Raw genomic sequence first — 14,924 nt, 5'->3', positions numbered from 1 at the left:
CGCCCCTCGGAGGCGGCCCGAGCAGGGCCCCGCCCGCGGCGGCGCGGGTAGCGCCGCGCCTGTGGGGCAGCCTTGACGAGGGGCCGCGGGTTCGCGGCACAGCCGCCTTGGATCCCTTAGGGAATCGGTGGTTTTCTTTCCGAAATCACTAGTTCTATGCCTATCCCATGCCACCGCCTGCAGCCGTCCCTCTGTCTTTGCGTCCACCGCGTGTCCCCTCGGGGCGTGCCCTCAGGCCAATAAATGGCTCACCCTCCACGCCCCTGCCCATGCACACCCTATTGCCTCGCCAAAGGGTAAAGAAACTAGGACCTTGATCCTTGATGGAGGCAGATTTAAATCACAGAATGTGAAGGGGCTGGAATAGACCTTCGGGATCGCCCAGACCGAACCACTCCTGCCATAGACAGATGTCTCCCACCGGAGCAGGTTGCTCAGAGCCCCATCCAGCCTGGCCTTCAACACTTCCCAGGTCGGGACATCCACAACCTCCCTGGGCAACCTGTTCCACTGTTTCACCACCCTCACAACTGATAGGAAAAATGGGTGCTAATGTCTACAAATGATTCAATGAGGAGATGATTTAGGAGATTTAGGAGAAATGAGTTTCTAGGAACATCAAGCTGCGTAGATTTCTGACAGAGCCCAAGTGTTTTGACCAGACATTTTGAATTCCTGAACTATAGGGTATTAGGAGAAATGGGTCTGTGCAAAGTCTATTGCAGAACCCAGACAGTCTGAACTTCTAAACTACAGGGGAAAATGATGATACGTGTTTTGGGGGGAATTATGTGGTAGGTGGTTTGGGAAGGCTGTACTTTCTGGTACCTCATCAGTGTGGAAAGGAAGAGGGCAACATGCGGTCAGGAGTTTAGGATAAAAGGAGGCTGCATCCTCCAAAACCTCAAGAGACCCCTTGGGGAACTGGCCTAGTGGAATTTCTCCCTTTATTGTAATAAAATTGCAGGACTCCTGCCTTCTTTATGAACATTAGCTTTTCAAAGCATGGCTTTTATGTACACGGTTAAGAATTTTTTCCTAATATTTAACCTACATTTCCCCTCTTTCCATTTGTACCCATTCTTCCTTGTGTTATCGCTACAGTTCCTGACGAAAAATCCCTCTCCAGCTTTCCTGTAGGCTTGCTTCAGATACTGAGAGACTGCTATGAGGTCTCCACACAACCTTCTCTTCTCCAGGCTGAACAGCTCCGACTTTCTCAGCCTGTCTTCATAGTGGGAATGCTCCTGTCCTCTTACCAACTTCATGGCCTTCCTCTGGACTTCCTCCAACAGCTCCATGTCCATCTTATGAATAAAGTGGCAGAAGAGCTACTCTTTCAGCAGTAACAACTTCCAGTATTATTAAGGTGTCAGCATTTGCATAGTCCATGTCTGACTGTGCCACTCTCTCAACTGCAACTAGCTAGGGTCTGGTTCTGAAGCTTTTCAGGTATCCCTGTCCTTAAAATGTAGATATCCTGGGGAGAGGCAGGATGAACAGCAGAAACTTTTATCTATTTCAGTAATTGGCTGAGTTTCTCTAATATTTTACCAAGAGAAGAGTTCACAAAGGTTGAACAGGAGGTTTGCAGTGTAGATATATGATTACATACAATATTGCAGTACTAGAAATGTTTTTCTCCCAGGGGGTGGTTGGGCAGTGGAACGGGCCACCCAGGGAAGTGGTTGCAGTATCAAGCCTGACAGTTCAAGCAGTATTTGGACCATGTTTTCAGGCAAATGGTGTGACTCTTGGGGCTGTCATGGGCAGCTCTCAGCTATAAGTATTCTGTGTAACTGACCCAAGGAGAGTCTTCCATGAGGACACAAGTCCATTACATGTCCTGAGTTTATTGCAATTTATCTTCTGTCATGCATGTTACTCTGTGTGTTCAGTTATTTGAGGGAAAAAATTAATTACTGCATCAGCTTTCCTGAGTTATTGTTTAATGCATCCATATGTAAAATGTTAAATTTCAGAATATGAATTACAAAATAACTCTCAGGGAGATAATCGTCTGTTAGCATGATTTGTAGCACATTGTTGAAATTAGTCTCTTTTGGAAGAGACAGTTTACCAATAATTAAGCTAAGCTTTACTTGATACCAAGTTCAGAAGAGGCATCTTAATAAAGAGTAATAAGAACATATATCCACTTTATGGAAATGTTGTAAGAATTCAACACTTGGAAGAGACACATTACTGAAGTTCTGTGGCTCAGCAGTTTTCATTTGCAGCAACAATTTATGTAATGTCCCTTGGAGTAAGAAGTGTTGTAGTTTCTTACCACACTACACAAACATCTTTAGAAAGGAGGAAAACTTTACATTAAACAAGATGTGGCTATATGTTAATATATCTACCATATTTCTTTTTTATGACTTGTAAGAATGATCAGTGCCCAGCCCATATGAGGTTTTGGCATGAAGGAGTGGCTCATGCTGACTTGTTCTTCATATCTTTCTAATAAATATTACTAATTTAGTATCATCGATACAAATAATTTTATGAAATGAATGCATTTTTTTTTATTCAGGTCACATGGTACTTTTGTTCAATCATTTTTTGATGTAAACTATTTGTTATAATAGTATCAAAATCCTCCTTCTAGGTACAAAACTAAATTACATTTGCATTCTGTATGCCAAGTAAAATGATGAAGAGTGATGAAAGACCTAATTTTAAAACATTAATTATAAATCAAAGCAAGTGTCAAGACTTTGATAAAAAACAAATTTGAGTATCATGGTAATTAAAAAATCCCACTGAGTTGAAAACAGTTAAAAAACCCCTTGGTGCTTCAGAGCTTGCAAGCACTCTGTAAGCACCTACTAACATTCACACATCACCTCATGCATTGGGAGCTGCCACACTTCAGAGAGGTTAAGAGAGAAATGGGAAGAACAAAGCGATTTACCCATGACATTTTTCATGAAAAAATGAAAAAACCCATGAAAGATTTACCACACTCACAGAAGTGAGTGTTCAGGTCAATATCAGATTTCAGATGCTTCTGATTGCCTTTTTTTCATACTAAAACCAGTCATTTATTGGAGAGCAGGAGGAGGCAAAGGAGCAGAGTCTAGGTTTCCCATTCCCTGTTTTGAGAATCCCAGTTTTTACAATGACTGTCCTGATTGAAAGAATTCATTTGCAACTTTTGCCTGGATGCCCTTCTAGCTTGTCTTCACACCTGCTATCAGCTCTTCTGTTTTCCAGCTGCACACTTTGAAGAAGGGTTCCATGAGAAAAGCAAAGTTGGACATAAAAGTTTACTGAACAGAAACTTTTTCCAGGTTTCACAACTGTCTTTGAGAGTGTAAAATTGTCACAAAGTCATGTTCACAGATGGGATCTTGCTACTCTTTTCCCTTTCGTACAGGTAATTGGAAAAAGGGTCAGACAGAAAAAGTCCCACAGAGCTGGGCAGCCTGTAACAGTGAGTGAGGTGTCATGTCAAGGAAGAGCAGAGTTTAAGAGAATAAAACAAAAGCTGACAAAAAACCAGAAATTGTAAAGGTTTTATATTTAACATTGGCAATAATTATTTCACAGTCTAAGTTTAATTCCATTTTAAAAAAGAATGCCCCATGCATTGTTACCCATCTGATAGGTTTCATATTAATACTAGGGAGAAAATAATTCAAGTTCTTGCATCCAGGATAATTCTATTAAGTCACTGTGGTCTACACAAATAAAAAAAGGATATTATGATACTATTCTATAGATAACCTACATTCCAAAGTTTTCAAGAAAATTCATGCTTTAAAAGTCTTTGCACTTATATAATGAAATAACTTTGTACAGTGCATATAAAAAGATCATTCAGATAATCACTCCTGGGAAAAGTGAGTATATCATGCTATTGTAACTAAAAAATTTGCATCAGTTAAGTTACTTGGTGTAACTTATATATATATATAAAAAAGGGCATTTTTAAAAGTAGTGTCCATATGTCATGACAATTTGTCAAGTTCCTTTAAATCTGGTTACAGATTTTCATTTGAGACCACATAGAGTTCTTTAAGCTTCTCAAACTTTGACCCCCACTCTTGGAGGCAATCATAATTTAGATCTTCATCCTCACTGATGGAATCTAATGAGCTAAGGCTCCCTGCTAGAGAGCATTGCCCTTCCAAGCAGTAAAAATGAATAGTGTCAGCTGGAAGACTCTTTAGATCATTGTCTGCATCCCGTATGATTTGAGAAACATATTCCTTGAAGTCTGGGATGCTGGTAACAGCTGATATTGCTTGCTTTTGATGTGCATGTTTTGGGAGAGAGTCTCTTTTTGAGCCAGTTGGTGTCCTGGAGTGTGGAGCAGCTGCTCGCAAGGAGGAGTGGGGAATTTTATGGAGAGGTTTCTTCAGTTCATCTATATCATAAGCATTCTGGAAACAAAGAGAATGCAAATATTAGAGAGAAACAACTCAAAAGGAAACTGATTCAAAAAATGTTTTATAACACAAGGCGACACAAGACTGAATTCTGTGAGTTTTATATAAGTTAAAGAGAGTGCCTAGTTCAGAGGACTAAATTCAGATCATGGCATATCCTTTCATGTAACAACAGTTTTCAGCTAAAGCAACAATGGTGTGTCCAGAGCAACTCCCTTGAAGGTGGGTACACATGACTAGCATCATTAAAGGTACAGACTGGGTTGAAATACAAGCCTGCCACTTAAGAGGATTTCAGGTTAAAAAAAAAGAAAAAAAAAAACAAAACCGAAAAAAGCCAATTTGATAATAAGTTGACTAAAAGTGGGAAAGTGAGGAGAGGTTGGATTTTCAAAGCTGGATTGAAGCTGCATCATACCTGATCACGTTCTCCACCTCCTTCTTCATTATAATTGAAGACATTTTCTCTAACATCCTCCCAGCTTTCGCGCTCTTCAGGAATGTGGTAAATTCCTCCTTTCCGAAACCCTGAACTTCCCCACTGACTCCACACTGTGTAGGAAACCAAGAGTGCTGGAAGAAATAAAGACACATATTTGTTATATGTCATATGAAAAAGTATGTTGCATGATAAACTAGTAGTTATATGATTCCTGAGATATTAAATCAACTCTTAATTTGACAACTAAATTTGCAGGTAAGAAATGAGTATTGTTAAAACATAAACAACTTAAATTCATGAATGTAAAGAATAATCTATGTATATTACATCATAAGCTTCATTAAAAGGGTATTTTACTTACCTAAAGGAATCCATTTAAATAGAAGGCATTTTGGCCAATCTCTGGCCTTTCACCAATCCTGAGTAAATAAGATACCCAAAGTAAGTAAACCACTGTTTTAATGAAGGTTACAAGTGTAATATAATAATGGAGTCTTTGCTGTTATGAGATGTGTACGTAGTTTATCAACATCAACACATTTTTATTGTGTTATTGATTTTTCAACCAAAGTGCAGCTGCAAAAGGACACACTAAACATCTCTTTCTGCCCACACTTTTAATGAGGCTTGCCTTTTAAGGCCATGAACTTTCTAGAATATCTCTTTCTTCATAATATGTGAAGAGCATTTGTAGCTGTAGGTCCTACCTACTACAGATGTAAGGGCTCAGGACAGATGGGAGTGTCAAATGGATGTGGCTGCACACAGAGTTGCACACAAAGATGGAAAGCTCTTACTTAAGAAGGATTGAAAGTAAGTGACTCTGGAAGAGAAAATCCTATCTTTGCTTGAACTGTCTTCAAAGCAAGTAAACTGTAACTATGTGCTGTTGTCTATCTCTTAGCATCCTCAAACAGTGATCTCCAGAAAAGGTGAAACACTGATCACAACACTCAAAGGTAAAGGAGACTTAATTTAGTGGAACAAAGTACAAGATTAAGAATAAGGAAAAAAGTTACATGATCTCCTACCTAGGAAGACAAGGAGGCACATGCTGATTGCCAGAATAGAGCCAGAGCTTAGTCCAACAGGTCTTGCAGCCTTCACCTGGCTAATTTCACACCATCTTCCCTTGTAACCTTCAGGGCACTGGCAGATAGTCTTGTCTTGGGATTGAGCCACACAGGTACCTCCGTTTCTACAGGTCCAGTGTCCACAAGGGGATGAGATACAGTGTCTGAGCCCTGTAAGGGTGTCAGTCACTTCTACTTTCCCAGCTGGGCACCTGAACAACCAAAGCAGATGATATCTTATAGGCAAGCAAAGCATCTGGAACTGTGTTGTTTTGTGCAAAGTTTGGTACTGTTTCTTTAAAGTTAAGTTTAATTATTTTCAAGCAAACCACAAATCCACATTGAAAGTTTGAGATACATGGAAAGTTTAACTTAGTGAGCTAGTAGACTTATGAAAACATGAACACGTGTTCTGATTTCCTGATCCAGAAGATATGCAGAAGAGCTTCACTCTTTCCTTAAAAGAGGGAGCCATCACTTTCTGACTAACCCTTTTTCTACATCCATGTTCTAATCCAAGTCCCTAAAAGATCAATAGGAAAAGAGCTAGCAAACACGTGGTATAAGTTTAGTAATGTTCCTTTGGATCCTGGGGAGAAATGTCATTGACCTCCTCAGAATGACTTATCCTGTCTTTTAGGATTGATTTCTTCTGTGTGTAATTGGAGAGGCCCTGGAGGTATGGTGTAAGGTCAAAGACTTTCTTTCTGCAATCCAAAGAAGAAATTCTACTGAAAAAATGGCAGAGACTTCATATTGTTCTTTCAGAAGCAGTCTAAAGAATCGAGTGTCCCCAGGCACACTTAAAACCATTTCACAGCCTCTTCTAGCAAAGAATCACCAGACTTCAGATATGCCAAATTTTGCCAAGAATTCAAGTGACTCCTCCTCTCAGTCCTGCATGTATTGATGTTTGGGTTTTTTAAACAGGAATGCCTGTATTTTGATTTGCATATTTTAATAAATATTTTGAAATTTTTCTTTAAATAGTGGATCTTCTCCAAGAAACTAACTGTGTAGGATAACAGCTGTTGGGCTTTGGCTCTGGCCCTGGAAGCCAATTTTAGAATCCAATTTTGTGACAATCTAATTTTGAAAGTCTCATTATTTCATACAAATTATAATTAAGTTAAACTTCTTTATAGGAAATATATGTAAATATGTATTGAATTTGCAACATACATATATATATATATATAAATATAGATATCTTTATATATCTATGTATAGATATATAAAGATATACATAGACGTATATATCAATGTGTATATATACAGTATATTAGTATTTTCATACAGAGGACAAACCATAGCTTTGCAATCTACCTTTTATCAAAGGGCATTTCATTTTCTCACTGGCCTTCTGGTGATCTTCTCACCATGGAAAAAAAGGTGGAGTAATTAAGTTCCATACCAGACTTGTAGAAAAAGGCAAGTCTAGTCCATGATAGAAGATGAGATGGAGAGAAGGATTTGTCCTTGGAATGGCTCTCTCTGGCCAGCAGCCACAGGGAATTTCACTGTTAGAAGCAGTTGCCTGGTCAAAGGTGGAAAGAAAGAGATTCCCAGCCATCCCTGGATGAAAACAAAAGCTTCACGTACCGGCATTCATATTTTCTCCAAAGGTCTACACAAAGGAAGGGGCTGTAACAGGGCTGGCTGCTGCAGGCACTGGAATGGCATCCCATGGTGACCCCTTGCCGCCTCAAAATTAATCCAAACTCTGTGCTTCTGCCTTCCACAAGGAGTGGCTGACCATCCAGCTGGACGTCACGCATACAACCTGCAACAAAGCAGAGGAGTATGCACAGAAGCACATTAAGTTAGCTGCTTCCCCACCTCAAGCCTTGTCCCCAGCACACAAGCAGGAGAACTTAGAGCATTGCAGAAAAAACTTAAAACATTGTTTAAAAATATCCCTATAATACGCAGTTTTATTTTAGGAGAGCTACAGAACATGCATCTATTGTGCTCTGGTCAATCTACAGATTGGCAGTACTTCTCCAGGAGAGCTGCACTGGACCAATACCACAGTTCAGCAGAACTGTGCTATGAATTAGAACAGTTCCACTAAATTAATCTAGATTTGAGATAAAATTTTAAAAGTGGGGCTGCATAAAAAGCAACAGAATGGAAAAAGCTGTTTTCTTGTTGAACCACAAAGTTACTGCACTCAACCCCAGGAAATGGAGAGCACCACAATTTGCCTTGCAATTCTTTCTGCTTTTGCCAAGAGTTGTTTTGCCTGTTCCTTAAATCCTTCTGAGGCAAAAAACAGGAGTGAAGATCACACCATGAGTACACTGTCTGAGGCACGGGAAACCCTGACCTAGTGGAAGTGCCCCTGTCCCTGAGAGAGGGTTTGGAACCAGATGATCTTTAAGACCTCTTCCAACCCATTCTATGATTCTATGAAATAAGAAACTGAAGTGCTATTTTTTTAATATTTACAGGAAATCTCACATCTTCACTAGAACCAGATACAATGGCACATTGAGTTGAACATTGAATTCCCCAGTAAAGGAAGGGCCACATGGGAATTGTTACCTGGGTTTTAGACTATCCAATACACTCAAAGATGCCACTTTCAGGCTTTAATTCCCCCCCCATTAGGAATCCATCATATCATTTACCTTGGAAATCACTCTCTGAATGACTGGGAAGTCGGTTTCCTAGCACGATGCTTGCCCAATCCATTTCAAACCATCTATTCATACCCAAGACAGAGGTGACTTCTTGATCCCCTCCACCACTGTTAACACGCAGGGTAAATTCATTGTTGTAGCGCTCCATGGTCAGAAGAACCCACTGGCCATTGTTTATACGTAATGTTCTCATTCTCAAAGAGTGATTTTTGTCCCCCAAACTGAAGTTAACACTAAAGAAACCCTCAACCACCTAGAAGAAGACGATAAAGATCTTTAATAACAGAAATGCACTTTTAAATGTTATTACACAGTTCTGCATTAAGAAATGGATGTGAGTTTTTAAAATGGAAATAGCACTCTTGTTTTTAAGTACTTTATTCCCAGATAAAAGTTACCACAAGAAAACTGCAGGTGTAGGAATTATCAACTCTTTTTTTTTTTTTTTTTACAGGCCACTCTTCTAACTCACATGAACTCTTTAATCAGCCTTCTCCCTGCTGATATCTACCTCTAAGTCTTCCCAGCTGACCTTCCTGTTTCAATTAGAATACTTAGCCTCTCTCTAGCTAGTATAGTCCAGACAGCTTTTTTCAACAATAACAAAAATGTAAAGGCAAGTTTTACAGACAGGGAGATATAGAAGCCAAGGGAAACAGCAAGCAGGGCAAGCAGAACAAACTTCTTCATTCACATTCACCACATGGACATTTTATAGGCAGTGCAAACTAGAATTTTTACCATGAAAGAGTGATACTGAGAAGGACAACACAAATGAGAGTAGTTATCCTCATATCGAAAATTTTTCTTCTTTATTACATTACAGAACAGGTGTCTTCAATGAGAAACTGCATCTTTTTCTCTCACTGTGGTAGTCCATGACAAACAAGGAGCACTCAAGCAGAACAGCTCTGCTCACCTCCAGTCGGATGTATCCGTTCCCATCTGCAGAGGCCAAGCTGAGAAGGGTGCTGTGGGAGATTCGGGTGCGCACCATCAGCTGGATCCGAGTGCTTCGCGTGCTGAGGATGCTCCTGGGCTCATAATGGATCCAGCTGTCCCTTCCGAAAGCCCATTCTGGAAGAACTGAGCACAGCACACAAAATCAAAGTGAAAACCTCAGAAATGTCAGCTCCCTCAGATTTCTGTTTTTTGAGAATTTACTAGCTCTGAATGTCAGAGTTTTAGTTCTTAAGGAGTTTTGGCAATACAATGAAGCATCATGCATAAAGCAACCTCTGTCCCACTTTAAAGGGAATTAAGAGAAAACCAATAAATCAGAATTTAAGCAGGAAAGGGACAATTAACTACTATCTCTTGCAGTCTGCCTGTTACAAGTATGTGTTCTACCCAATTCACTCCTACACTGTGCCCAAATAACTTTTTTTTAAAAAAAATCTGAAGCATATTTTCCAGTAAAGTAGCTAATGTTGATCTGAAAAATAGAAAAACAAAACAACCCCCCCCAAAAAAACAACCAAAGAAAAGAATCAAATATTTCTTTTAGTCCTTTAGTCCCATGGTTAAAACCCCCACTGTTAGAAAATGTATGTTTTATTTCCCATTTCAGTTGGCACAAGAGAAAGCCTGAGAGAAGGCACAGAATTTTTTAACTTCATAGGGAGATTAAGTTAGTTTACTATCCTAACTAAAGAAAATGCACTGAAATTATTTTTTTCCCTATCCCTCTGAGGAACCCAGGGTCCAGCACAGAGTTTGATGAAGTTGCACTGCACACTTCTGTGGAAATAGAACACCACTAAACTACCCAGGACCTGATGCTCTTGCAGAGAAGGCTCCTGTTTCAGTCTCATTAGCTGACAGCAATTCTAGATCTGTTTTAGGCCAAGCTTAGTTGAAAAAAAATAAATTTCTTTTTACCAAATAAAGATAGTTCAAGTTAGTTAATAGACAGGACAGGCACCGGGTTACCAACAACTCATCAGATGTCAGTGTCATGCAAGCAGAAATCAGGGAGTATCCAGCTCATCCTGGGGCAATTAGTTTGGTTCCCAGGACGTGAAATATTGAATAATCAAGACACTTAATTTCTGCATTCTCTTCCTTTCACTAGTGTCTTCTCTCCTTTCTTGAAGCATGTTTTCTTTTCTCCTCTAGCTTTCAACCCCACATTATTGTTCCTAACCCAGTTCTCTCTTGTTCACTGTCTCTGCAGCTACATGCTTTAGCTGATGAGCAGGCATGAGTTTTCCTGGGATGCTCCAGTGACTCCTATCCTCAGCTGTCTTCTCGTTGCTGTGAATATGTCACAGTCATTCATAAAGCTGCACACCAACATTTTGTAAACCAATATATTAGAAGAAGCTGGTGCAAATCAAAGTTTATCTGTTACATCAGGATATGACTTATGGATTTTGAACCATTACTTTCTGAGCCCTTGGTTTGTCCAACAGTAATGAGGGGTAGAACCAATATATCAGCTGGGCTTGTGAAACAGCATTTCAAAATAATGCAAAACAGAGCAGGATTTGAATCCAGGCAGATGTTTATAAACCAGTATCATCTGTCTGTAATACAAATAGCTTAACAATATGAACTGATTTTGTGGTCATTATGAACATCTTAAACAGTGAATGCTCCAGGCCTAGACCATACCAGTTACAATTCCAGTCCTCCCCCTCATTGGACAGACAGGGCTTCCACTGAGTAATTTACTGTCACACTTTTTAAGTCTTGTGTGGCAGATGGACAAAGAAGAGAGGGTCTAGCTGCCTGCATAGGGTATTATTGTTCTCTATACAAGAAGAAAAATTAAGTGCATTGAGCTGAATGGATATGTATAATGCACCATTGTCCTGTTCATTAATTCCAGTACATTGATCCAACACTAGCTTGCAAGCACTCCTTTCCAGCTGCTCACTGCTGCTCATCCTCATCTGTGGCTCACTCAAACCACGGGACTGAGGGGATAATTCTCTTCCAACAAAAGCCTCTAGTTATGGGGCACTGGTGTTCTTTACAGACTGTTATGATCACTCACATCATTTGTACTTTGTACCTAGAGGCAGGTAAAGGCCCAATAAACACCTGTCACTCACTTCTGCCTGACCGATGAAGATTTTAAGATAAGGAGGACAGAGCCAACTTCAAGTGTATATCTCCTATACCCTGAATATGCGTGTGGACTACTAAGGGTTAAATAATTTATTTCCGAAGTTTTTCAATTGTGCTAATTTGTACCTAAGTGCTTGAATTTTGAAATGGAAACATTTGACATGTTTCCACTTTCTTACAACATCTCTGAGGTTTTCATTATCCACCATGGGAAGCTTTTGTTCTCTGATACACATTTCATTTTTGACTTTGACATATTCCCTATTTGACTTTGAACAGGATAACACATTTGTTGCAGCCAGCCTGATATTATGCCTCCCATGTACACCCACTGCTGTGGTCTAGAGGCATTGCTCAACTTGGAATTTGTTCTAATGACAGATGCAAATGCAATTATCACCATTTTATAAATGCAAAATGGGGCCTGAAGATAACAAGAGGGTTATGCCCACAGATTTCACATGTTCATTAAACTTCATTTTGTGATCAGCATGAGCAGAGGAAAAAGCCACAATGCAGAATATTTCCCCTTTCACCACTGAGAAATAAGATGGTGATAAAAAGGACAAAACAACCTGACCACTGCCCTATCCTACAAAATAAAGCACTTCTTGATATAACCCTCATCCATGACTTTATTTAACAAGAGTTAGTAGGATCTTTACATCTTTGAAGATGTAAATCATTCTCAGAGTAGAGCATAGTGTTATTATTCTGTTCAGTTCAAACACATGGCAGTATGACTTTGAGCACTGGAAAAGTTTGTCTGATGCTCCCACAGATCCTCACCACAAATTTCTCCCCAGAATCTGCAGTACCTTTTTCACATGCTAATCCAGCATATCCTGGGGAACAGTCACAGTGAAAGAAATCCCAGCCACCAACACACTTGCCATGGCTGCCACAGGAGGCCATCCCACCACTCTGACACATTTCATCCATAAGGACACAGCCAGGAGCACTGTTCAGGGACTCTGCAGGGTGCTCTAAATCATAGACCTGGAAAAGGTCAAAGAAAACCATCACAGCAGGTGCCTACAATTATCAGCAATAAACCCAAAACTGATCTTTGTGGCCCTACCTTACTATCAACGATGACATTGCGTATGCAGCCCACAAACCCTCTGAAGTTCCTTTGTGAGTCATGGTAAGGCAAGGTCTTCTTAACTCCACCCAGCTGCAGGGGCTGTTGGCCACTGAAGAGTTTACCCATGCTGAACAGGAGGGAAAAGAAAGAATTAGCGGCACGTAAAATACAACAGCTTGGCTGGTTTCACCACCCCACCCCTGCCTTTTTCTGTTGCTCTTTTAAGTAGTTGTGTTTCAATTTTTAAATTTTTTTGGTGGTGGTGGTGTTTTTGTTTGGTCAGTTGTTTTTTGACGTTTGTTTGTTTTTTGTTTTGTTTGGGATTTTTGGTTTTGGGGTGGGTTTTTGTTTGTTTGTTTATGTTGTTGTTTTTTGTGGGTTTTTGTTTTGTGGTTTTTGTTGGTTGTTTTTGTTTTTACCTTTGAGATCTCACAATCTCTCCAGAGGCTTCACAGGCAGACAGATCCATTTGGGAAACCTTAGTGACACTGCCATTATCTCTAACTGAGACATTCACACAGTTGTCAAGAATCAGCTTCACTTCCTAGAAAAAGGCATTATTTAAAACAATTATATCCAGAGACGGCATATATTTTAATTGCTTATTTTCTTTCACTTAGCAGAAGGTGGAATAACAACCAGCAATTACAGTGCAGGAAGCTTTGTTAAAACAATAAAATACTCCATATACTAATCGAGAAAGTTATTGCACATGGCATATAACTAAAGAGCCACACAAAGGAAAGATCTGACTCTGCCATGACCATGCCAAGTCATTGACATAATAGGGGGAGCATGGGACATTCTTGGAGTTTTCTGCAATATCAACAGAGAGATAACCTAGCAGAGCAGAAAGTGTGTCAGGCTGCATCCCAGATCCTGACATGCCCTTCAGCTTGTCTTATGTGGGAGAGGAGGGGGAACCTTGCAGATGCCTTCAGTAATGTTATAGCAGCAAGATATTCCCTCTACACCAAAGTGCATCCACCTCCTTTGTGCTACACATCTAAAGTCTCTTGGTGGGTGGGGCAGGGCTTCTCACTCAGATAAAGTACAAATATTTCACTCAATCACATCAGAAAGCATCTAGCCCTTGGATTATCACAACTCTCTTGTCTAAGCAGCAGGCAGGAGAACTAAACAAATGAAATAGCATGGCCAGTTTCATAACTAGATCTGACTTCTCCAGGTCTTGTTCTGCTTCACTGCTTCAAGACTAAGAGGATGTCCAAACTAACAAACTTCTCCCCCTGCTGTTTCAGAGATGATGGAAAATGGATTGATTGATTGATTGATTGATCGATCGATTGATCAATCGATAAGAGTTCTACAGAAGGAAGGGAGGAAGGATATAACTAGCTATATATTTGGAAGGTATAACTAGGTATATGAATTAATGCTTACAGAGGACTACCCATATTTACACTTGCCTTTCCATCATTTATAATTTTAATATTGTGCCAGCGGCGATCTGCAACATTAACTTTTTGTGACAGCTGCAGGAAAAGCTCACCAGAGCTGTGGCCCACGGTCAGTGATGGGACACCACCAGAGAGTTCTGCAAAGGAAAGACTCTTATTGGATATGCAGTAACCATGTTTCATTCAAATGAAAATGAAATAACTGTTGCAGTTAGATCTTAGTTAGAGAAGATTTTTAGACAGCTTAAAAAATGTCCAGTTTCTAACAGTGACACAAAAATATGAATTAGGCATACTAGCAATCTACTGTGCATTCTCCTTATTCTCCAAAAGTAATTTGCTGAGCCTTTTTAAAAATAAAAACACCAAACCCGTGAACTAAGTAGAATCCCACCTTCACATAAACACAAATACTTTATAAAGTGCTAACCTAAAGCAAGGAAATTTTCCTGTTCTCCAGGCTGCCCTTGTGCTGCTGGTCCGTGGTACAACAGAAGGCCATCAACAACTTCAGTGATAAACTCTAAGGAGATGCGGCTCTCAAAGCAAGGCTGAAGAGGAGGGAACCAAGCATAACCATGGCCTCTGAAGCTGTGTTTTGTCTGCTGGCAGTCTGGTCCGTGAAAATTTGCAGCACATTTACATCTATTTGAAAAAAAAATAAAAGCAAATATCCACCATACAAACAGAAAATGCAAAGGTTCTTGTTCTGTAGAATTCTAAAGTAGATTCTGACAACAGAATCCATTTTAAACACAGGACTCCATGTTCCCTAGGCCAT

The 14,924-nt window shown here is 39.9% G+C and overlaps 1 protein-coding gene across 1 annotated transcript in view; it reads right to left on the bottom strand.

Annotated features, from left to right (window-relative positions):
• Positions 1–3,510: 3,510 nt before the first annotated feature.
• The window catches only part of LOC107216153 (neural-cadherin-like), a 53,651-nt gene continuing 42,237 nt past the window's right edge, over positions 3,511–14,924 (bottom strand). Inside the window, exons 23-33 of the mRNA XM_019005858.2 lie at positions 14,574–14,788; positions 14,153–14,280; positions 13,142–13,266; positions 12,717–12,849; positions 12,454–12,634; positions 9,480–9,646; positions 8,549–8,813; positions 7,518–7,698; positions 5,874–6,127; positions 4,819–4,973; positions 3,511–4,394 (exon numbers count right to left, since the gene is read on the bottom strand). Coding sequence (XP_018861403.2) covers positions 3,993–4,394; positions 4,819–4,973; positions 5,874–6,127; positions 7,518–7,698; positions 8,549–8,813; positions 9,480–9,646; positions 12,454–12,634; positions 12,717–12,849; positions 13,142–13,266; positions 14,153–14,280; positions 14,574–14,788 — 2,206 coding nt within the window. The 3' untranslated portion in view covers positions 3,511–3,992. The remainder of the gene's footprint in view (positions 4,395–4,818; positions 4,974–5,873; positions 6,128–7,517; positions 7,699–8,548; positions 8,814–9,479; positions 9,647–12,453; positions 12,635–12,716; positions 12,850–13,141; positions 13,267–14,152; positions 14,281–14,573; positions 14,789–14,924) is intronic.

This window comes from Parus major, chromosome 2 (genome assembly GCF_001522545.3).
Source record: "Parus major isolate Abel chromosome 2, Parus_major1.1, whole genome shotgun sequence".
In the NCBI taxonomy this organism is placed as follows: domain Eukaryota; kingdom Metazoa; phylum Chordata; class Aves; order Passeriformes; family Paridae; genus Parus; species Parus major.
The sequence above is the reverse complement of the archived record's forward strand: the minus strand, read 5'-3'. Positions and strand labels throughout refer to the sequence as shown.